Source organism: Oncorhynchus kisutch, linkage group LG3 (genome assembly GCF_002021735.2).
Source record: "Oncorhynchus kisutch isolate 150728-3 linkage group LG3, Okis_V2, whole genome shotgun sequence".
Lineage (NCBI taxonomy): Eukaryota > Metazoa > Chordata > Actinopteri > Salmoniformes > Salmonidae > Oncorhynchus > Oncorhynchus kisutch.
This window is the reverse complement of record NC_034176.2, coordinates 61153088-61176797: the sequence shown is the minus strand read 5'-3', so window position 1 is coordinate 61176797 and position 23710 is coordinate 61153088. Positions and strand designations below refer to the sequence as shown.

The 23710-nt window shown below is 44.1% G+C and overlaps 1 protein-coding gene across 1 annotated transcript in view; it reads left to right on the top strand.

Annotated features, from left to right (window-relative positions):
- The window catches only part of piezo1 (piezo type mechanosensitive ion channel component 1 (Er blood group)), a 70295-nt gene that overhangs the window by 3864 nt on the left and 42721 nt on the right, over positions 1-23710 (top strand). The window contains exon 2 of the mRNA XM_031809714.1: positions 19765-19860. Coding sequence (XP_031665574.1) covers positions 19765-19860 — 96 coding nt within the window. The remainder of the gene's footprint in view (positions 1-19764; positions 19861-23710) is intronic.

Sequence of the window (23710 nt, the reverse complement as noted above, 5' to 3'; positions counted from 1 at the left end):
GTAAAGCTCATGTAATAAACATGGGGGGTGAGTCTGCTGCATAGGTCTGATAAACCGTGCGTTTGATTCTCCAGCTGCGGTACATAGTTTTAACACCTGTAGTCTGTCAAAAGTCTCACGCTCCAACACAGCTTAAATACACCCATTAACTAGAACGATGCTCCAAACACTGTTAACATTACACAGCCAGGAGACAGCCAGTGTAAACACTGCAGATTTAAAATAGGCATTTTCACTGGACCGTCACTTTTATTTTAAATATATTATTTTCAATCTCTATCTTTTGATTCAACTGGTTGAAGTGTAATTCAGAGCCTTGAAGTGCTATTCTGTTGTTGAGCTGTTTGAGAATGTAAGATAGACTCGATCTATGCTAGTTCTCCTTTTGTCCGGTGCCAAGGATAGATTTATCTAGGTTTTATTTGGTCCACTCATTGCCATAAAGTTGAGGTATAGTCAGTGAGATGTAAACCTGCAAGAGGCCGATTCTAGGGCCCTACTCTGGGCTGAGACTCTGCTTCTATAAGAAGAGAATGTGAGAAGGACATGACTGGCAAAGTGGGTGAGGAAAATAGTTCACCCTCAAGTCTTGGCTTGCTGCTCATTACCTCATGTTCAAAGCTATAAACAGTATGGTTGGCCTGTTCGCTAAATTGTGTGAGTACATTGCATTACCTCCGTTAATCCCATCTGTTTTTATAACTAATAAGAGACAATTATGCCCAATCCCAAGAATGAATGGGGGTGGGCTTACTGGGCTAAACTAAATCACAGATGTGTCTGGTGTGTTTTAGTATTTAGAGATTCACAGTTGTCTCAGCAAGTTTTGGAATATAAGGTGTGTGTGTATTCATTACAGAGGAATGTTTTAATGTATTATATATGTATTTATCTTTCGCCTCTCTGTTTCATAATTTTTCTTAAATCCGTAAGAGGCTGAATGCATCTCACCGGAGAAAGCATCCGAGTGAGCGAAATAGTGCCCCTCTGTCTCTATGATGCTGTCTGGTCCAAAAGAGTATGACATTGTTTGCCTGCCGGTAGTATTGAATGCAAGGGATGCCAGCAAGCATTTTGCCTCCCTTGATTAAAAAAGTATAAAAGAATAGCCAATCAGCATTGAGATAAACTAGGTGAGCTCAACTGTAAATGGGCCTGGTGCACCAAAAAAAGGTGTTATGGGAAGTCAGTTTGGATTTGGTGTCCCTCCTATCAAATTGCATTGAGAGCATACGTCACTGACAAACAACTTGAATTGTTGCGTGTTGTTGTCCTCTGGTGGCCCAAGGATGGAGATAGAGATTTGGTGTTGTGGTTTTACTTAATTCTCCGTACTGGCCAATGATTACAATGGCAATTCTTATCCAACCATTCATTTATACACTGCGCCCCTGGCCTGAGAGGATGGAAGTTCAATATGTAGCTAGATGTAGAAGGCTAATGTTAACTAGCTAACTTTGCCCATGAAAGCAAGCATTTTAGCCAGGTAGCCTAGGACAACAAAACTAGAAGCGTGTACAATATGACAGAGTGATAGATCATTTTGTCAACATGAGAGAGGAGGATGGCATTGTTGACTCACCCTACATGTAGAGAAACGCCATGTTTTTTTTCTGCTTGCATGACCACACACACACACACACACACACACACAAATCAGAGCCATGGACAGCCACATCATATTCAGCTTACGTTGATTGGACTAAATCGTTTTTGGAATATTTTAATTGTCACTGTGTTAGACTAAGCTTAGGTGATTTGATGATGTTGAAATGGTACTAGAATAGTGGAGGCAGTTCCTGTTTTCTGTGCGACTTGCGATAACTCTCCGTGGTTCTAAATCAATAGTTGTTTAGTAGTCCGAAAATGTCGGAAACATTAACTTGCTTGACCGTGCTGTAGGTCATGTAACTATTTGTTACATGCAATTTGCTTTCAATTTACTCTGCCACTGTGTCTTCTTATTGTCTTGGCCTTAAGGCCTATATATCACGGACGCACCGCTACTTGTGTGAGTGTGTGTGTGTGTGTGTGTGTGTGTGTGTGTGTGTGTGTGTGTGTGTGTGTGTGTCAGCACCAGTCGAGGCGGTTGAAGCAGCTTTCACAGTCTAGTCTGAAATGTGACACAGGCCTTGTGGTGAGGGCAGGGCTCCATCCCGGCTCATCTTGCTCCACATTAGAAACGACCCGCAGGAGGCACGCCTGTTGACTGGAGCCTGCAGGCAGAACCACTGCCCTTAAATTACCTTTACCACCGAGACATTGATTGCGTAGCCGAAAGCTGGGTGTTTGTTTGACTATGTCCTGGACATAGACCCATAGTCAACCCGCAGCCATTTTTACCCCACAAAATCAGGAAGGAGGTAGAGCCCAGCCAGCAGCCCCAATGTTCCACCTACAATGGAAAGGCTTTGTTATACACTTAACACAAATATAAATGCAACATGCAACAATTTCAAAGATCTTACTGAGTTACAGTTCATATGAGGAAATCAGTCAAGTTAAATAAATACATTAGGTCCTAATCTATGGATTTCACATAACTGGGAATACAGATATGAATCGGTTGATCACAGATACCTTTAAAAAAAAAAATGCAGGGGCGTGGATCAGAAAACCAGTCAGTATCTGGTGTGACCATTTGCCTTATGCAGCATGACACATCTCCTTCACATAGAGTTGATCAGGCTGCTTCCTAGGCCATCATTGAAAATAAGAATTTGTTTTTAACTGACTTGCCTAGTTAAATAAAGGTAAAAATAAAAATGAATGGCATGAAAATGGGTATCAGGATCTCATCACGGTATGTCTGCATTCAAATTGTCATCGACTAAAATGCAATTGTGTTCATTGTCCCTACCGTGCCTACCCATACCATAACCCCACCGCCACCATGCGGCACTCTGTTCACAACATTGACATCAGCAAACCGCTCACCCACATGATGTCATAAACGCTGTCTGTCAGCTTCCCTGAGATGGTTTCTGACAGTTTGTGCAGAAATTCTTTGGTTGTGCAAACCCACAGTTTTATCAGCTGGTCAGCTGGTGGCTGGTCTCAGACCATCTCGCAGGTGAAGAAGATGGATGTGAAGGTCCTGGGCTGGCGTGGTTACACGTGGTCTGCAGATGTTTGGCCGGTTGGACGTACTGACAAATTCTCTGAAACGACGTTGGAGGTCGGCTTATGGTAGAGGAATAAACATTCTGTTATCTGGCATCAGCCCTGGTGGACATTCCTGCAGTCAGCATGCCAATTGCACGCTCCCTCAACTTGAGACATCTGTGGCGTTTTTATGATGAAACTGCACATTTTAGAGTGTCCTTTTATTGTCCCAGCAGAAGGTGCAGAATGCTGTTTAATCAGCTTCTTGATATGCCACACCTGTCAGGTGGATGGATTATCTTGGCGAAGGAGTAATGCTCACTAACAGGAACGTAAACTAATTTGGGCACAACATTTGAGAGAAATAAGATTTTTGTGCATATGGAACATTTCTGGAGTCTTATTTCAGCTCATGAAACATGGGACCAACACTTTACATGTTGCGTTTATATTTTTGTTCAGTATACATGACGTCAGTTACATGTTCATGTATGGTAGTTTGAAAGTTGAATCCAAGCATGTCATGGTTTTCCGTTACTCAGTGGAGTTTATTTTGTGAATAAACTGAGTGTTGTCATTTCCACTAGCTGTAGCTACGGCCCTCTGTGTGTCTCGACCACACCCAGACGTTCAGACTGTTTACCATGGTATTACCATGGTAAAGATGAGTGCCATGGCAACATCCTGAGACGAATCTCGTGCTTCCACCTTTTAGACTGGCAAGTCAACTTCTCTAAAAGTCAATGTCACCAGTACAACTAAATGCAAAGTCCTATGCCTTCTTGCATTTACTAAACTTTGAGTTTGATTCATAAAGCGAAGAAATTACAATATTCATGGGAAAGTTGAGTAATGTGCAATAGTCTCACTGCTGATAAAAGGATGAACTAAGACTTTTCTGCCAAGTACAGAACAGACAAATCAAATAACGCGGTTAGAGAATGCACAACCTGCCATAGATGCCACGCTTCAATGTGGTTATTACTCCCAAATGCAGTAATGTGTTCCACATGTAACAGTTTAGCTTCCGTCCCTCTCCTCGCCCCTATCTGGGCTCGACATTTCACATCGGTTACACACACACACAGTCCCGAGTGTAAATTTCCTTTCCATCCCATGTACGTTAATCATGGAGAATTTTTTATAATTTTTTATTTAACCTTTATTTAAGAATAAGGAAGTGAAAGGACGGGATACATAGTTGGTTGCACAACTGAATGCATTCAACTGAAATGGGTCTTCCACATTTAACACAACCCCTCTGAATCAGAGAGGTGCGAGGGGCTGCCTTAATCAACGTCCACGTCATCGGTGCCAAGGGAGCAGTTGTTGTTGGGGGTTAACTGCCTTGCTACTGGGGAGACAATTCGGTAAGTGTTCTGTGCGTGGTGTCTGTCTTTGGGGCAGTGATGAGAATGGCTGATTGGTCACACTTTGAATGTGTATCAGCTGTTTCATTTTTTTGTATTTTTATTTAACCTTTATTTTAAAGACCACGGTCTCTTTCTCAGATGAGCCCTGTGTACCCATCAAACACATCAATCAATATACATTCATATTCACATCAATACACTAAAAGCAAAACACAGTCATTGAAAACAAACACATTATTCAGTAAATAGGTCCTCAATCAGCCTTTTGAATTGCCCTAGTGGCACCAAGTCATCCAACTTTAGAGAGCCTTGGAGATTATTCCACAAGTAAGGTGACAGAAAACGAAGAGCAGATTGACCTAACTCAGTGGAGATAGAAGGGATCTCCAGAGATTCCTGAGACTGGATCTGGTATCTCATACGTCTAGTGCAGTATTCACAACAAACACTGAGGAAAACCCCTGTATGATTTAATTAACATACTCAACTATTTGAAGAGAGGAGAAGAAAAATCTGTTTTATCATTCAACCTCACACAAGGTTGAAGTTTTCTTATTTTTAAAAACTCATAGTGAGTGAAAATTGAAGCATTTTCAACCAGAAACGGGTGTGACGGTTCTATGAGTTTTACTCTGTGTTTGGATGATGGCCATGGGTGTGAATGGCCGGATCTCCATGTGTTCCCTTCCTCTGGATGTTCATGTTGATATTCAGTGTGTCACATCCTGTTTGTTAGCGTGCTCATTGCTTAAGCTGCAGGTTTAACACACACAACCTGTGTGTCACCGTGGGCACAATGACCTGAGAAACTACAATGATCTCATAGCTGCTCTACTAAAGAGAAGTTGACGTAGAACCCTGATGAACTTGGCAGGGACTTCAGTCTTGTTAGGTTAAAGGGTGCTGGATGATGAGACGTTGTATGGTCTCTGGGTGAGTAATAGTCTAGTTCAGATGGTGGTGCACTTAAGAGGCTGTAACCGGGTCTGTGCAGCAGAAGTGGTTATCAGGCTGTGCCAGAACTGTGGGGGAGTCTATTGACTTACTGTCCTGGTGCACATATGTACACTATATATACAAAAGTATGTGGACACGCTTTCAAATGAGTGGATTCGGCTACAGTATTTCAGCCACACCCGTTGCTGACAGGTGTTTAAAATTGAGCACACAGCTATGCAATCTCCATAGACAAACATTGGCAGTAGAATGGACTTTCAACGTGGCACCGTCATAGGATGCCACCCTTCCAACAAGTCAGTTCGTAATATAGGTGCCCTGCTAGAGCTGCCCCGGTCAACTGTAAGTGCTGTTATTGTGAAGGGGAAAGGTTTAGGAGCAACAACGGCACAGCCGCAAAGTGGTAGCCGAATCCACTAATTTGAAGAGGTATCCACATACTTGTGTGTATATGTGTATATACTTGTGTGTATATACTTGTGTGTATATGTAGTGCATGTCAGGGTTTCCAAAACATCACAAAGTGACAGGTAAACTGATAATCACACATCACCACACAAATCCTGGTTAGAGCTCTCAACTGCTTGGCAGTGTTTCTCTCAGTGTCAAAGTTTGACTGGGATCCAAGTGTGTCTAGAGAAGAAAATAAGGCCATAGCTTTTGTGTTGCCTTTCATTAATAGCTGAGATGCTTATGGTATGTTTGTCAACTCTGACTTGAAACATAGTCACAGCAGCATTCTGGAAAGTCACATGCTTTTGGTTGCTGTGCTTTGTGAAAATTAAATATAGACTAGAAGAAAAGCTGCTCAGCCAGAAATGCCTAAGTCGGGAGGAGGAAAGAGTAAAGTTCTAGCTACGTATGTATTTATGTTAAATCTACCCTCAAATTCCATGGAGAAAGTACTGAAAGTTTCTGTCCCATACTGATGAACTGCCCCAGTAGTTACTGAATCATGAAGGGGACAGTTCATTATAATTGCGAAGATCCACTTTCCCCTGGTCTTCTTGCAGATGAACCCAAAACACTTCCCACGACTATAAAACCAAATGAATGATGAAAAATGTCTGAAATTTGAATGACCGTGATATAGTTATATCTGTGGGTCATTAACACTTGTAGGATGTGATCAATAGCGTTGGAAGACCAAAGTGCAAATTGGCCCCAAGCAAGTGTATGTTGATCTGTGCTATTGCCTTAATCAATTACCAAAATGTATTCAAACAATGCCTGAGATGCATCATCAGTATTGTTTGTCACTAAGTTTTGTTCCCTATGAGCAATTGATCAACTATTTTATCACACCAAGTGAGACACTCTGACCAGTGTAAGTATTCGGGAAACACTGAATTAGCACTGAGTTTTCAAACCCTGAGGCACAACACATGCGATAATTCCAGGAACACGTTGCCAAGCAGACAAGACAGACCAGACTTGGGTTTGCTAAGTCAATGGGAGAAGTGAAAAATGTATTCTTTATTTTCTCGAATTCTAAATGCAAAACCCGATCTCTTAAGTAGCTGAACCTGTTGTTACTACATCCTCATGAAAGTGACAAACTGACAGGTTTTTATTTTTGTCAAAGACAATTTTATATTGAAGGAGTGCGTTTGGTTTGACGGCCTTCACGTGCGCAGTTCGGCGCGCCACGACGGTTAGACCTGATGAAGTGTTTCTGTGCATGAGCTGTGCTAGCTAATGTAGCCATAACATCGACTACAAGTGTGATCAGGAATTTTTGGGGGACAATCAGTTTCTGCATATCTTCATTAGGGCAGCGGTTTATCTCACTATTCTCTTACACACACACACAACACACACACAGCTGTGAAGGTGCAGTCATGAGTGTCCTTTGACTGAACTCAGACATAATCCTCCATGTAGGTGCTGCTTCTGTCAGCATAATTGGATTGAGATGAGTGGGAGGAAGTTGAACTTCGACAACACATAGTGCCATAATCATAAACACACTGCTTGACCGCTCAATTAAATGCTCTGACTCACGCATCTATCTACAGTACTTGGACTCAGTCAGGGAAGACTAGCTTCTCTGCTAGGCCCCAGAACCACTCTGTTTGTATGTTAGGTCTGGAATCTGACACCAGACAGCACCATCCAAACTCATTACTGGTGAATTAACAGTGAGCCAAGGACAGGTGTGGGACTGGCCCGGCTTCAGAGCTTTGTCTTTCAGGCCGCAGTAAAACATGATACATATGGTGGTAACTCTTTAAATGAGAATTTGACTTCCCGCTGATGCCTCTGGCTGACCGCTAACCAGATAACAGACCGCCGCTCTGGCCTCATGCTGGCCAGACACCACAGACACGGGAGTGCTAAAGCGCTTTTTAATAGGGAGCATGGAGCTTCAATGTCCAACACCTGTTGCGGTCACACAGGCCCACATTTAGATGTGCTGAACTAACTGGCTGCCTGGGGCTGAGGCTGGCTGACCACGGCCAGAGAAAACCCTCTCGGATATCTAGGACATTGGGCAGAGCTGGGTCTGCAGTCAGGCCAACTGCCCATAGGCCCAGTGGTCCAGTCCCTCCAAGCCAAAAGGATATGACACAGCGTGTGTGTAAGGGAGAGGAAGTTGCGCTTCCTCACCTCAGTGAGTTGTTTTATGAAGAGAATAATTAGAAATTGAACGGGATCTTAAGCACTTACAAATTCGTATCATGTCATGTGAATTGCACGAAGAACATATACAGTACCAGTCAAAAGTTTGGACACACCTTTATTTTGACTATTTTCTACATTGTAGAATAAAAGTGAAAACAAACTAGGACGTAACATATATGGAATCATGTAGTAACCAAAAAAATGTTAAACAATTCCTAATATATTTAAATTCTTCAAAGTAGCCACCCTTTGCCTTGATGACAGCTTTGTACACTATTGGAATCCTCTCCACCAGCTTCATGATGTAGTCACTTGGACTGTTTGAGCCAATCAGTTGTGGTGTGATAAGGTAGGGATGGTATATAGAAGATAGCCCTATTTGGTAAAAGACCAAGTCTATATTGTGACAAGAACCAGCTCAAATAAGCAAAGAGAAATGACAGTCCATCATTACTTTTAAGACATGAGTCAGTCAATCCAGGAAATTTTCAAGAACTTTGAAAGTTTCTTCAAGTGCAGTCGCTTAAACCATCAAGCGTTATGATGAAACTGTCTCTCATGAGGACCGCCACAGGAAAGGAAGACCCAGAGTTACCTCTGCTGCAGAGGATACGTTCATTAACTGCACGTCAGATTGCAGACCAAATAAAAAGTAACAGACACATCTCAACATCAACTGTTCAGAGGAGACTGCATGAATCAGTCCTTCATGGTCAAATTGCTGCAAAGAAACCACTACTAAAGGACACCAATAAGAAGAAGAGACTTGATTGTGCCAAGAAACATGAGCAATGGACATTAGACCGGTGGAAATCTGTCCTTTTGAGATTTTTGGTTCCAACCGCTGTCTTTGTGAGACGCAGAGTAGGTGAACGGATGATCTTCGCATGTGTGGTTCCCACCGTGAAGCATGGAGGAGGAGGTGTGAGGGTGTTTTACTGGTGACATTGATTTATTTAGAATTCAAGGCACACTTAACCAGCATGTCTACCACAACATTCTGCATCGATACATCGGGTTTGCACTTAGTGGGACTATAATTTGTTTTTCAATAGGACAATGACCCAAAACACACCTCCAGGCTGTGTAAGGGCTATTTGACCAAGCAGGAGAGTGATGGAGTGCTGCATCAGATGACCTGGCCTCAACAATCACCTGACCTCAACCCTATTGAGATGGTTTGGGATGAGTTGGACCTCAGGGTGAAGAAAAAGCAGCCAACAAGTGCTAAGCATATGTGGGAACTCCTTCAAGACTGTTGGAAAAACATTCCAGGTGAAGCTGGTTGAGAGAATGCCAAGAGTGTGCAAAGCTGTCAAGGCAAAGGGTGGCTACTTTGAAAAATCTAAAATGTATTTTGTATGTTTAACACTTTTTTTGGTTACTACATGATTCCATATGTGTTATTTCATAGCTGTGATGTCTTCACTATTATTCTACTATTCTCTTGGCATATAATATTTTTTTGCAGAACATAACATATCATGTGAAATGGATGACTACACAATTGTGCACCATTTTCAGGGACCTATTTTTGACTTGTGAGCGCTACTTTCAAAACTACTGGCTGAAATGATACAACACCTTTTATAATACATCTTTAAGTAAGCTGATATTACAGCTGGTTCATTTATCTGCTTGGCAGGCAGGCATCTCTTTTTTTTTTCATTTAAAAGTTTTCCGTTTGATCAGACTTTCACCACCATTCTATAGCTTCTATTTAGGATATAGCTCATAAAAACCTGATTCTGATTTAATTGAAACTATTTTAATTAAGTGGTGATTGTTTGATATGAGAGACATAACACTGCCTGTCTACATAGTTATGAACATTGGACATTGTTACAGCTTGCTGCTGAGTCTGAGCCATATGACAGCTGTATCTCTGGCACTAATAATAAAAATAACAGTAACTGCTATATTGCTGAGGGGCCCTAGGCCCATGGATAGATGACATATTTGAAGTGTCTTCTCACTATAACTCAGCTCACTCTCTGGTTTCCAATGACATGTAAGTGAGTGATACACTTATGGGGTTAAGATCTCACCATGATCTTCCACTCCTCATCTCCTCTTCATGGGAATGAATGATGAGCATTTCAACAGCTCTAAATGCAATTCAATGTTAAGCTATTTTAGAGGTGTCAAGCCAAGTATAGGGCTGTCTGTTGCAATGGAAAGGATGTGTCTCTAATTGCTCTCTGAAAATGTAAATCGCCAAAATCGCTATTTTTCTTTTGAAATTAATTCCTTGACTTACCTTGGGGTTTAAAGGTGAAAGCTCCGAGGTTAAAGGCACTAGTTTGGATAATATGTAGTGTAGGTGCTCTTATGTTTGTGTGGTGTGGTGTACGTCAGTTCAAACGGCATCGTTTAACCTGATGGAGGCTAGTCTGTAAGGAAACACTGTAGGGAAGTGTAGCTCTTCTTCCAAATGTCAAAAGAAACTGTAGAGTGGTTTAGTTCTCATGTTGCACTGCAAACTGTATCATCACTTCTTACAACTGTAACTAGGCCATATGGCCTAGCAAACTCTCAAAGACAGCCAAGTGAGAGCTACACTAAAACTCACATCTGTAATTGGTGCGTGCTGGTGGCAGGAAAGTCAGGCACAGGAGAGTGAACTTGGTATAAACGGAGCAGTTTAATGAATATACAAACACTTAAATATACAACATAAAATAAGAGGTTGCAAAAACCCGTCGCACACCAGAACATAACTTGCACCAATACATACAACAAACAATCACTGACAAGGACATGAGGGGAAACAGAGGGTTAAATACACAACGTGTAATTGATGGGATTGGAACCAGGTGTGATGGAAGACAAGACAAAACCAATGAAAAATGGATCAGCGATGGCTAGAAGGTCGGTGACGTCGGCCGCCGAACACGCCCGAACAAGGAGATGGACCCGACTTCGTCATGACAACACCATTTAACGTGTTATATTATGCCTCTGTAAGCATTCCTCACACACTTGCCCTGACAAGCCTTGTGCTTTTTTACTTCCCATTCCTCCAGTAAACGGGATTACAAAATGCCTCATAATGACCCTGATCTCCCTGTTTGTCAGGCAGGCATCAGATGATGATGATGATGATGATGATGATGAGAGGGGCAGAGTACAGAGTCAAGAGAGAGGGGTGTGAAGTGTTATAGAGCAGGCTGAGATGAGTGCTGGGCATATCAAAAGTCTTTCTGACTTTCACGACAGGGTCCACATTCTGTTCTTCACGCTGAATGCTGCTTTTGTTATGGGCCATTTTATGGGAAATTGCTTCCTCGTGCCGTCGCCTGACTGCGCCGCTTGAGTTCTGGATCTGAATTGAGGTGGTGGTGCAATATCCTCCCCATACATGCTCCCAGAGCCTCTGCTTCTGCTGCCTTTACTGTCAAAGAGGGAGTGAAGAGAGAGAGAGAGTGACGGTCTGTTCAGGTTGCTTGCTTGTTATCTTCTCGTGCCACATGGCACACGCCTTTGCTCTCCGCGTCCGTTGGGTGGAGACGTCTCCTACAGATAGGTGGAGAGTGGTGTTCATTTTTATCCTTTAGAACAGGGTGATTTAGATGGGTGGTTATGTATTCAGAAATAGTAATACCCCCCTTGAGCACCGCATGGCCATTCAGTCTTACAAAGGGCAGACCTGGCTGTTTGTCACAAGATACTGCATTCATACTAATGGAAATATTCATAGTGTTTGAAAGGGGCATGTATTAGATGCTTATTTTCTATTTTAAGGGCAAAACTTCTCCGTTTCCTCCCCTGGCACCCAAGTGGTCTCAGAGCATTTTGTATTATTCTGTATGTAAATGTTAGACACTCCATTTAGTATGATATGTTATGGATTACAATTCATACGATAAATTATGAATAGCAATTTGTACGATATGTTACGAATTTGCGAAACTTATGGTATGTTATGAATTCCAATTTGTTGTTGCTAACGTTAGCTAGGTGGCTAATGTTAGCTAGCGCTAGGGGTTTGGGTTAAAGTTAGGAGTTAGGTTAAAGGGTTAGCGTTAGGGAAAGGTTAGCTAAAAGGGTTAAGGTTAGGGGAAGTGTTAGCTAAAAGGGGAAGGGTTAGGTAAGTATTTATTTGCAAAGTAGATAAAAAGTAATAAGTAGTGAAAGTTGTCCTTGATGAGATTCGAACACACGCTAGACGTTTGCGTTCACCCATCCACCCCGCCCAACTACCCTACTTTAGTTTTTGTTTGAAATAACCTGTCTAATGTAACCATACCACATGTAATATATCGTACTAATTTGAGTGTCTCGGATTTACATTTACTATGCTACGTCTAGTCTATGAGACCAGTCTGCTGGCACAGAAGTAGAACAATTTCACCCATCACGGAGGGAAGGGAAACCAAAGGGGAAGTGATTGTTTAGGGGATTGAAGAATGAGCATTGTTTCATAGAGCTGCAATGTGCATATGGACAAATGGATAGAGATTGACTTGGCAGCATGCACTTCTTGCCATGCAAGCTAATTTGTTAGGATTTGACTCATATTTGTTGAGAAATGTTCTCAGGTTTCAGTGAGTGAATAGTCTCCATATTTTACCCAGGAGGGCAGCTCAAGTTACCCATTTCTTATTCACACACCACACATACTCAATGGGCCTTGTGAAGCTTTCATTCCTGCGGCAAGGTGTCTTTCAGAGAGCGATTCTAGTTGACAAAGTTCCCCTCCTTTGTTCTGATTTGTTTAGTTTTGTCTGGTTGTCTCTGTTTAGGCCCTACTATTGTCCTGCGGATCACACGTGAATGGCTTGTATCCTTTTTAAATTGCTACCCTTAAGGGTATGTTACGATTCTTGACTTACTCTCTCTCTCTCTGAAATGTTAGCAGTAATAGCATGGTAATAGCATGCAGAAACGGGAAAGTTTGAGAGTGATGTAAGTTAACTCTTGTCTGTCGAAAGGAATTTGTCTGTTTGGAAACATGAAAATGAGCGAGAATGGAGGTCAGAGTGGCCGCTAGTTCTCCAGGAACAGACACAGACAGGAGGGCTGGTTGCTTTCAGATTGTCAGTTCTCCTCGCTTTTTATTTTCCAATTCTTCACAGGCACACAGGACGATTTTTGTTAAACTTCTTTCACAACTGTGGGGAGCTCAGTATTTGAGCATACAGCGTGTGCAGTGTGTCTGTGGGAAAGACAGAGGAAGGGGGATTGTACCTGGCTTTAGGCCTCATGCAGGGCCTGCCAGATCTATAGGCTTTAGCAGCTGGCATTGGGATTCATCATCCTGGAAGCCATTCACGGCCTGTGCTCCAGGGAGGGGTTGTCTCTCTCCACTCACCCCTATAACCCAGCTCTGTGTCTGGCTGGGAGAGCTGCCCTGACTCTGGCTCCCCACCATCTCCTCTCCATCAGAACAGAGGAGCTGGGATCAGTCAGGCTCCCTGGGCCGGCCTCAGTCCGGGAACAACCCAATCACCCTAGTAGATATGAATGGATTGGGTAGGTAGGCTATAGCGCAATCGGAAGGTAATCTCGGGCTGCTGTCATATGGTTTTAAGCCGCTTTTTCCCCACTGTACCGGAGAGTTGCAGTAGAGCATGTAAAACTGTCAAAGCCCTGTCACATCCAGACTGGACATTTTTATTTGAATTATCACATAAAGTCCTTCTCATTAGTTGATCACCCCACTGTCCACATGGAGATCGGGTCCTTTTTAAACACACAGTTGATTACTTAATGGCTTCCATGAGCCATTGTTTCTCTCCCTGAGCTCAGCTGACATCATGGAACACTGGGGGCGTGTATGGAAAACTGCTCCCTACATTTCCCCTTAAACCCCTCTATTCAGCTACGCAGACTCCAGCAGAATAATAGAATGAATGCCCAGGTGATAGACTGTAGTGAGCCTAGTTAGGGTACTTTCCACTGGTGTGTTGAATAAGAGGGTCCTTTCAGCTGTATAGTAGTGAAAACACAAGACATGTTGAAGACGGCAGATCTGGGACGGCTGCAATGGAAGACCTCTGTGTGACTCATTCTAACCAGAGCCAAAGAGTCAGGAGGAATCACAGGGCTCTATAGAGACCCGCTGAACCCACACCGCTGTATGAGAGAGACGTACATAATCCACTCAACTTCTGTGAGGGATCTACATGTCATTCAGCTATCCATGATATTGAAGATCTGACCTTGTGTTGTGGAGCTAAAATTTGAATGACTGCAATTACGCCCAGTAAGAACCAGGCCATCATGATGAATTTGAAAGAAACATAAGATTGCATTCAGGACCATTCTGTGTTTAACAAACTTTATCATGTAGATCTAGTGTTGTCTTTTTTTTTTGCGTCATAGTTAGTCCAGTTACAGCGCCAATTATAGTGCAGGATTACTCATAGCCACTGTTGACAAGGACGGTTACAAAGTTGCCAGTTTAGAGTTTCCCGGATGTTTTGCTTGACATCAGAACCCTGCTGTTCATTCCGAAGATGTTTCCATGTTCCAGTATCTGTCCCTCCTCTCACTACCCTTTACCCACTTGGCTCATCCTAGACGCTTACTCACCCACTCCTCTCCCATATCATCTCTCTCTCACTCCCCCACCTCTCCCTCTCTTTATATCCTCCCTTTCCCCTTGCTCTTCCTTTCCATCTCTCTTTTTTCCCTCTCTCTCCTCCCCTCCCCCTCTTTCCCTCTCCAGCCATCTCTCTTCCTGTCTCTGTGACCCGTGCCGGACTGGGCTGTGCTCACATACCTGTAGACTGGGGTCACTGTGAGGGCCAGCTGTGGGCCCCTGGAGTCCTGTAGCTGTTGACTTCACTGGGCCGGGCAGGCAAGCAGGCGCACATTCTCTCAGACCCAACCAAGTGATCGAAGTTGGCCTCGCCTCTTATGTTTTCCCTCGCTTTCTCAACTTCCTCCCTCCGTTTTCTGCTGCTAAAGGTTATGTGTCATTTTCAATCACCTTTGATGTGGCTGCATTGCACCGTCTGGGTTGTGTGTATTGTGTAGTGTTTCTGCGGTGGGATAGCTCTATTCTGTATGCACATGTGAGCTGCAGTCACGTGGCACTTTCTGTTGACAGTGTTTTGTGGTGTGCCTGCCTTGTCGCAGGACATGCCTTAGGTATTTGATTTTCTTTCTCTCATGTTATATTTGGTGACACGGTCATGTTGCCCGTGCCTCTGCTATGACTCAGCTAGCTCCAGGGAGAAGCTAAGATGTGATTGAGGAGCTGCTGTCAGGACCAGGGGGAGGTCCCTGAAAACTGGGTATCTGCCCATCTGATTAACAGGCATTTGGCCACACTACCGGGGATGGAAAGCTCCAGCGGAGTGCAGGGATCATATTGGCAACACTGCCTCTTAGTATTTGTCAACGCACTGCTTTGTCTGAGCGAGAGGAGCCTTTAACTGACTGGGTTGGTTTCTCTGGGACACTGTTTGTCACAGTCACTGTCTTGCCATGTGTTCTCAGAAGCACCACTACACTGAAAACACTGTAAATGCTTGGAGGGTGGAAGGTATTGCGATCCGTTAGCTCTGATATTAGACAGATCCACTGTGACTGTGTTGCTCATGACCTGTGGCAATTCCGCACATTGGAAACGTATTTTAATCAGATTTGGCTCTGGCAGCAGACACTGAAAACGGTGATCTGAGATGATTCACTGCTGATCTAAAGCTAATGTGGGATAAACTGCTTTACAGACAGGCCCATACAGTTAAAACAATTCAACAACCACTATCTACTCGAGCCGATAAAAAAAAAAAAAAAAAAAAAAAAAAAAGAGAAACGATACCAATTTGTTTTTTTCTAAACATAATCTTACGGTAGCAAAACGGCGATCAGATCAGCAGCTTGGATTCTCCCAATAGGCTTTGCCTAATGGAGATGATGACATTTTGAGTGTCCACCAGAAAATGAAAACCTCCTGAGTGTAAAAGGTCAGCTCCCTCTTCAGTGTTCTTCCAATGCAGGTTTCTGTTCAGTCAGCTTAGCAGGATTACTCTGTGGAGACCTTTCTATTTGCCGTACAGTAAACAACCTCAAGTTTAGGAAGAACTGCCAAAGCCCTGGAAAGATTGGCAAGAACATTTCAATACAGGAGAGTCCCTGACTGTAAGTCAGTGGAGATAAGGAGTCCACATCTCCTCCCTCATTCAACACAGGAGCCATAAAACAACGGCATGCCAGATGGGAAACATAGAGCCTGTCTGGCCAGGAGTTGGACTGGGTGGCGATGGACTGGGGGTTGTATATAAGAAGTGTGACTGTCTATTGACATTGAGGATTAAGACTGCTGTTGAGTCTACAACTATGTAATGGGAAGATATTTCAGAGAGTAACGTGTAACAAGTCTGTTAGTCTTTGCAGTTTGCAATGCATCATTCTGTCAGTAGTTTGGTCCATGGTTTGGTATGGTAATGGATTAGGCAGTGATCAAGGCCCTCAAGAAACAACCACTCTTAATATTTTCTCTAATAAAGAGGAGTTCTATTGAAATATATGTTGAGGGTGAGATGTGCTCCAGAGACACACAGGTATCCATTTGAAAACTATTCCCAAAAATAGCTATGCAACTCTGAAGAGCTTGAGACTTAATTCAGTGTGATGTCTGCGGAGTATAAATGGTACCTCTAAAGGAGTACAGTAAGTGTAGTCCAAAGGTGTTTTACCATAGAGCATACATAATAAGGCCCTGGGCAATAGAGACCAGCTTTTCACCGTGTTTGACTCTGCACAGGGCACAGACCAAGCTGGGACACACACACTATGAGTGTGTTCCTCAGAGGTGCGTCACGACCCCAACTCTGCGGCATGCTGTTTGGTTTTCCAAGCTCAATTACCATAATTTCCTGAATCTATCCGATGCAGAGTTTGAGAGTCTATGGGCTCTGCTATTTAGAGCCGTTGGTGGTGGGAGTCTCTGCTGGGATGTTAGGGCTTTGACCCTGTAGGAACAACAGAGTGAGGTAGTGCTGCTTTTTGAGGAGTGGGTTCCTCCTCTCTCTCTCTCTCTATCGATGGCTAATTGCTCCCTTGATCCCATGGCATTTCTCTCTGTTTCTGCACCACAGGATCTCAGTACTCTGTCTGTCACGCTCATGCCACACCTGATTGGTAGATGTTTGGTGTATGTGAAAGCGTGTGTTTGTTTGAGAACTTAAAATACTATTACTGCTACTCATCCGAACCGTTCATCTCCCATTGACTGTTAATAAGGAGATTCTTCAGAAATTGAAAGGTGGACACTGTTCGTACTGTATAAAGTAATCCTGATTTGCTGACCGCTACTTTCCTAGCTGGGTGCAATAGGTAGTGTAGTGTAGCTGCTCAGGCAGTCAGTCAGGCTACCAGGCAGGCAGGGGAATGGAAACACTGGGGATATGCTACAGAGGAGGTACACAGACAGCCAGCCAGTCCGGGAGATGGATGAAGGGAGATGGAAAGAAAGGAAGAAGGAAACGCAGGAGGAACTCCTCAGACTGTTTAACTTTTCCTTGCTTCAGTTGAGTTGCGACCCATTTTTCTGCACTGTGTCACCGGCTGGTTTAGTGCGTGGGTGTGTGTGCACATTTGAGCGAGGATACTTGAGATTCAATGACTGGGAGAGGGATTAATAGAAAGGAAAAAGCTCTTACTACATTTTAGCAGCACATATTTACAATAAACTAAGAGCAGACTAGGGGCATCCCCCCCTCTCTGCTCTCTGTCGAAGCCTGTTGATTGTCGGATGAGAAGCTGATGATCTCAGCATCTGATCCAGAACCAGCTGATTAAAGACAGACCCAGGGCTGCTGGTCTTTGGCCATAGAACCTCCCAGCAGCCCTGCAACAGTCTGTGGTCGTGGTTCCTCAGTGTTGAAAAGATGAACTTGAACCACACACATTCTGAGGTGGACCTCTCACCTTTGGCCGGGCAGAGACTAGCGACCCAGTAAACCAGAGTCGACTGTCACTTTTATCAGCCCCCAGGTGCACGTTTTGTTTATTGCCCTAGCTCTACACAGCTGATTCAAATAACCAATTAATCATCAAGCTTTGATTATTTGATTCAGCTGTGTAGTGCTACGGCAAAAAAACAAAACGTGTGAGCAGGGTGGGGGGGGGCCCGGGTCCGAGTTTGGGAAACCCAGCATTCACTCATGTCATGTTAAATCATGTGAGGGTGAGGTAACCATGGGGATATGTACATTAAGTCAAAACAGTAACTCGCAGTGACTTGCCCTTCAGCCAATGTTGTCAGCCTAACTGGTCCATCCTCACGATCATTGGCAGGTTCTCTGCCACTGAGTTTGCTAAAGACATTACACTGCACATGACACTTGACATTATGCACGTGTGCTATATAAAAATAGATATTGTTCCTATATGATCCACATGACAGAAGGAGAGAGTGAGAGCTGTTTAAGTTGTACCAGTGGGGGACTCCATTTCGCTAACAATTAAGCCAGAGTTAATAGGAAGGCTCCCTCAAGTGGGCCAGTGAAATCCTTAGTACAAACAGCGCTGTGTGCCACACGCTAGCTAGCTCATTGACTCTCACTTATAGGACAAAGCCTGTCTTTGTTCTCCCATTCTGGTTGTGTTAATTATAGATCTATAGCAGACTGTAGGCCAGGGCGGAGCGCCTGCGGGGCTGGGACACAGTACTGTACTGGGTACAGTGACCGACTGCAAGGCATTATTATGGTGGATATGTTGTGATGTGTGGGATGGGCTCTCAGCCGTCAGCTGTGGACACTGGGCAGTGCTGTTTCCCCCTGCTGGGTCTCTGTGGGGCCACCCTCATTGGGGTTGGTAGAAACCGTAATGCTTCGGAGTTCTTCAGACCCTGCTTAGGCGTTCCTTTTACGCTTGCTACTTTAGGTTACTGAGGAGGAAACCCAGAGGGCCAGATGAGAGTTGGTTGTGAGGATGAAATGCTGTGAGACGGACGGTTGTGGCAGGACTCTAACAGGCCTGGTTAGGATCCAGAGCACAAGGGGCTGAGCACAGCACAGGGGATCAGAGCGCTGGGCTCCCAGCTCACCCTTCCAGTCTCAGAGCTCTGCCGGGGAGAGGAGAGAGAGAAGAGGAGAGGGGGTGTGAAGGCAGCCCTCCCAGGGCCCCAGCAGGCAGTCTGGAAAGCCCTCGTGTCCCCTGGCAGCCGCTCAAATGACCAGCAGCTAGCTAGTTCACTGAACACAGGCTGAGTAACCAGCTTTATGCCTGGACAATCACAGGGTCTGGTGTATTATCAGTAGAATAATCATCATTATTATTATTATTATAATCATTATTATTAAAGGAATGTTTAGTGCAGAGCAGGCCACGGTTGGCTGCCATCTAGCTCTGTGTTACTGTTAACACAGTCCAGCCCTGCTGCTTTCACAGGGACCTGAGAAAGCCCTGCCTGTATGTCGACTCATTAGATGTTTTCCAGTAAAGGGAGGTGTGGATGTGAGGCATGCGGTTACAAACAATCACAAGTGTCAGAGTGTGTCAGCGAGACCTGTTGATGAAAGGCAGAGGCGTTCATTAAATCAACCCCAGTCTCAGCCCTCACCCTTTCTTCCTGTCTCCTCTCTGATTTATTCAGAAGTCCACACATCAATGTGACCTCAATTCCCAGATTTGTACCTAGACCATTCAACCACTCAGAAATATTGCTGTGTATCAGTCATTGACTGTGATGTTTGTCTGTGTCGTGCCTGTCCTCTGACCTCTGACCTCTGTGTGTCCCCAGCCTGCCTGTTTCGCTACAATGCCCTGTCTCTGGTCTACCTGCTCTACCTGCTGCTACTGCCATGGTTCCTGTGGCCCAACAAGCACACACTACGAGGTATGACAACACACCAGTCCTTCCCTTCATTTGGTAACTCCTGCTTGTTTTAATAGTTTCAGGCGTGGGTGGGTAGGTGTGGTTGTATGTGGGAACGCCGAGATCTCTCACCGCAGCCTTGATATTGACGTTGATCAAATGGTGCAATGTTTGGAAGTTGTGCAATATAACAGAAGAGCCAGACAAAACATGTGCAATATGATTCCAAATGAATTATGGTAACAAAAAAATGAAAGGATGAAACAATGGAACAGGATCTCAGAGCATGGTTCACATCCTCATACATACCACAGTGTCTGTGTTGTAGTTGCTTTCAGACAGCTTCCGTACATTACATGGCAAAATCTTAACCACTAACTTCTATCTATATTTTACCTCCAAACCTATGAGGACTGGGCTGCAACTCTGATACACTTCATTATACAATGGGTGGGTCTAATGCTGATTGGTTAAAAGCGCATTCCAGCTGGTGTCTATTCCACAAGTTACCACCGGCTAAATCTACAACGTTAAAATGCCTATTTACTCTGTTCCATCTGATTGCGCAATCCACTGTCTCATCCAGCCCAGGCAGGGAAGTTATCAACTTGATCTCCACTATAAAAAGCATTCTATCAAATTTCTTTTAGACTAACTTTTAGTTCTCAACAGTGGATATTTGTATAAACCTTACTGTCTGTCTCCAACATTTGCAACAATATTTCAATTTTCAAATTTGATCTCCAACTGTTCCACAGTAATGAACGTGTAGGTGTCGGGAGTCGGGACGAGAGGGAGAGAGCCAATCGAAATCATGAATCAGCTGACATCATATTTATGGATATATATACAAAGAAATGTAAATTGAAAAAAGGTAAATCAAGACGAAGTGCATCAAGTTTGCAGTCTTTCCAGTTTCAGTTTGAAGTTATTGTGTTAGCTGTGTTGTTGGCTAACTCCTCTGAACAACAGTGTCCAATCGAGAGAGCAGATTTTCTATGCCAGGCTAAATTGTGCCTCATTAGCTCATTGCTATGGATGTATCCAAATAAATGTCTCTAGAAAACAGCTTAAACAAATGCAGCTACTTTGCTGTTATTCTGGCTGCACTTTTTGACTGTAAATTAGCCGTAGTTGGCTAGCTAGCAAGCAAGGGATAAGAACGTTGCCAGTCAGTATGGCAATGGAACATTTAGAACGAACGACTGGGTCGCGTCTCTAGATACAGAACAAAAAGAATGAACGACTGGGTCGCGTCTCTAGCAACCCTAGATTTGTGTCGGGACTATATCTTGTAGAAGGATGAAATAGTACAAATAAATTTAACTTTTTTAAATGAAAATATGTCGATCATTATTTGAATATGTTAGTAACCCGTTGGATAAAAGTGATAATGCCCTCGAAGCCGGTGTTTGTTGGATATATTGGTATGGTTTGCTGGCCTACGGCGAACAACACTCGTGCCAATATATCCAACAAACACCAGCTTTCGAGCATTATCACTTAACTAAATACAGGATCTTTGGGGGTTTAGAATTTATAGTTTTTTCCTCTCAGCTATAAGCTTAAGCAATAAGGCCAGAGGGGGTGTGGCAGATGGCCAATATATCATGGCTAAGGGTTGTGCTTTTGCACAACGCAACGCAGAGTGCCTGGATACAGCCCTTAGATGTGGTATATTGGCCATATACCACTAACTCCCGAGATGCTTATTGCTTTTATAAACCAGCCAGCATCCCGGAGTTGCCTGGAGACTGGTGTTTTGCGGGTACTATTTAATGAAGCTGCCAGTTGAGGACTTGTGAGGCGTCTGTTTCTCAAACTAGACACGAATGTACTTGCACTCCTCTTTCTATTATGGTTAGTGACAGTTTGCGCTCTTCTGTGAAATGAGTAGTACACAGCATTGTACCAAATCTTCAGTTTCTTGGCAATTTCTCGCATGGAATAGCCTTCATTTCTCAAAACAAGAATAGACTGACGAGTTTCAGAAGAAAGGTCTTTGTTTCTAGCAATTTTGAGCCTGTTATCGAACCTACAAATGCTGATGCTCCAGATACGCAACTAGTCTAAAGAAGGACAGTTTTATTGCTTCTTTAATCAGAACAACAGTTTTCAGCTGTGCTAACGTAACTGCAAAAGGGTTTTCTAATGATCAAATAGCCTTTTAAAAGGATCAACTTGGATTAGGTAACACAACGTGCCATTGGAACACAGGAGTGATGGTTGCTGGTAATGGGCCTTTGTACACCTATGTAGATATTCAATTAAAAATCTGCCATTTCCAGCTGCAATAGTCATTTACAACATTAACAATGTCTACACTGTATTTCTGATCAATTTTATGATATTTTAATGGACAAAAAATTGTGCTTTTCTTTCAAAAACAAGGACATTTCTAAGTGACCCCAATCCTTTGAACGGTAGTGTATGTGGCAGGGTCTACAGGCAATTCCGAACTATAAAAAGCTACCCTGCCACATCACGCACACCGACGTCTTGCTTCCAGACAAACTAAACACCTTCTTTGCTCGCTTTGAGGAGAATACAATGCCACCGACGCGGCCCGCTACCAAGGACTGCCCCCCCCCTCCTTCTCCGTGGCCAACGTGAGTAAGGCATTTAATTGCGTTAACCCTCGCAAGGCTGCTGGCCCAGACGACATCCCTTGCCGAGGCCCCAGAGCACATATTCAATCGCTCCCTATCCCAGTCTGCTGTCTCCACCTGCTTCAAGATGGCCACCATTGGTCCTGTACCAAAGAAGGCAACGATAACTGAACTAAATGACTATCGCCCCGTAGCACTTACTTCTGTCATCATGAAGTGCTTTGAGAGACTAGTCAAGGATCATATCACCTCCACCTTACCTGCCACCCTAAACCCATATAAGTTTGCATACTGCCCCAACAGGTCCACAGACGATGCGATCGCCATCACACTGTACACTGCCCGATCCCATCTGGACAAGAGGAATACCTATGTAAGAATGCTGTTCATTGACTACAGCTCAGCATTCAACACCGTAGTACCCTCCAAGCTCATCATTAAGCTTAAGGCCCTGGGTCTCGACCCCGCCCTGTGTAATTGGGTCCTGAACTTTCTGACAGCCGCCCCCAGGTGGTGAAGGTAGGAAACAACATCTCCACCCCGCTGATCCTCAACACTGAGGCCCCACAAGTGTGCGTGCTCAGCCCCCTCCTGTACTCCATGTTCACCCATGACTACGTGGCCATGCACGCCTCCAACTCAATCATCAAGTTTGCCGGCAACATAACAATAGTGAGCTTGATTACCAACAACAACGAGACCGCCTAGAGAGGAGGGAGGTGAGGGCACTCAGTGTGGTGTCAGGAAAGCAACCTCTCACTCAACATCAACAAAACAAAAAAGATGATTGTGGACTTCAGGAAACAGCAGAGGGAGCACCCCTCTATCCACATCGACGAGACAGTAGTGGAGAAGGTTGAAAGTTTTAAGATCCTTGGTGTACTTCACGGACAAACTGAAATGGTCCACCCACACAGAGAGTGTGGTGAAGAAGGTGCAACAGCGCCTCTTCAACCTCAGGAGGCTGAAGAAATTTGGCTTGTAACTTAAAACCCTCACAAACTTTTACAGATGCACAATTGAGAGCATCCTGTCGGGGTGTATCACCGCCTGGTACGGCAACTGCACCGCCCTCAACCACAAGGCTCTCCAGAGGGTAGTGCGGTCTATACAACGCATCACCAGGGGCAAACTACCTGCCCTCCAGGACACCTACAGCACCCGATGTCACAGGAAGGCAAAAAAGCTCATCAAGGACAACAACCACCCGAGCCACTGCCTGCTCAGCCCGCTATCATCCAGAAGGCGAGGTCAGTACAGGT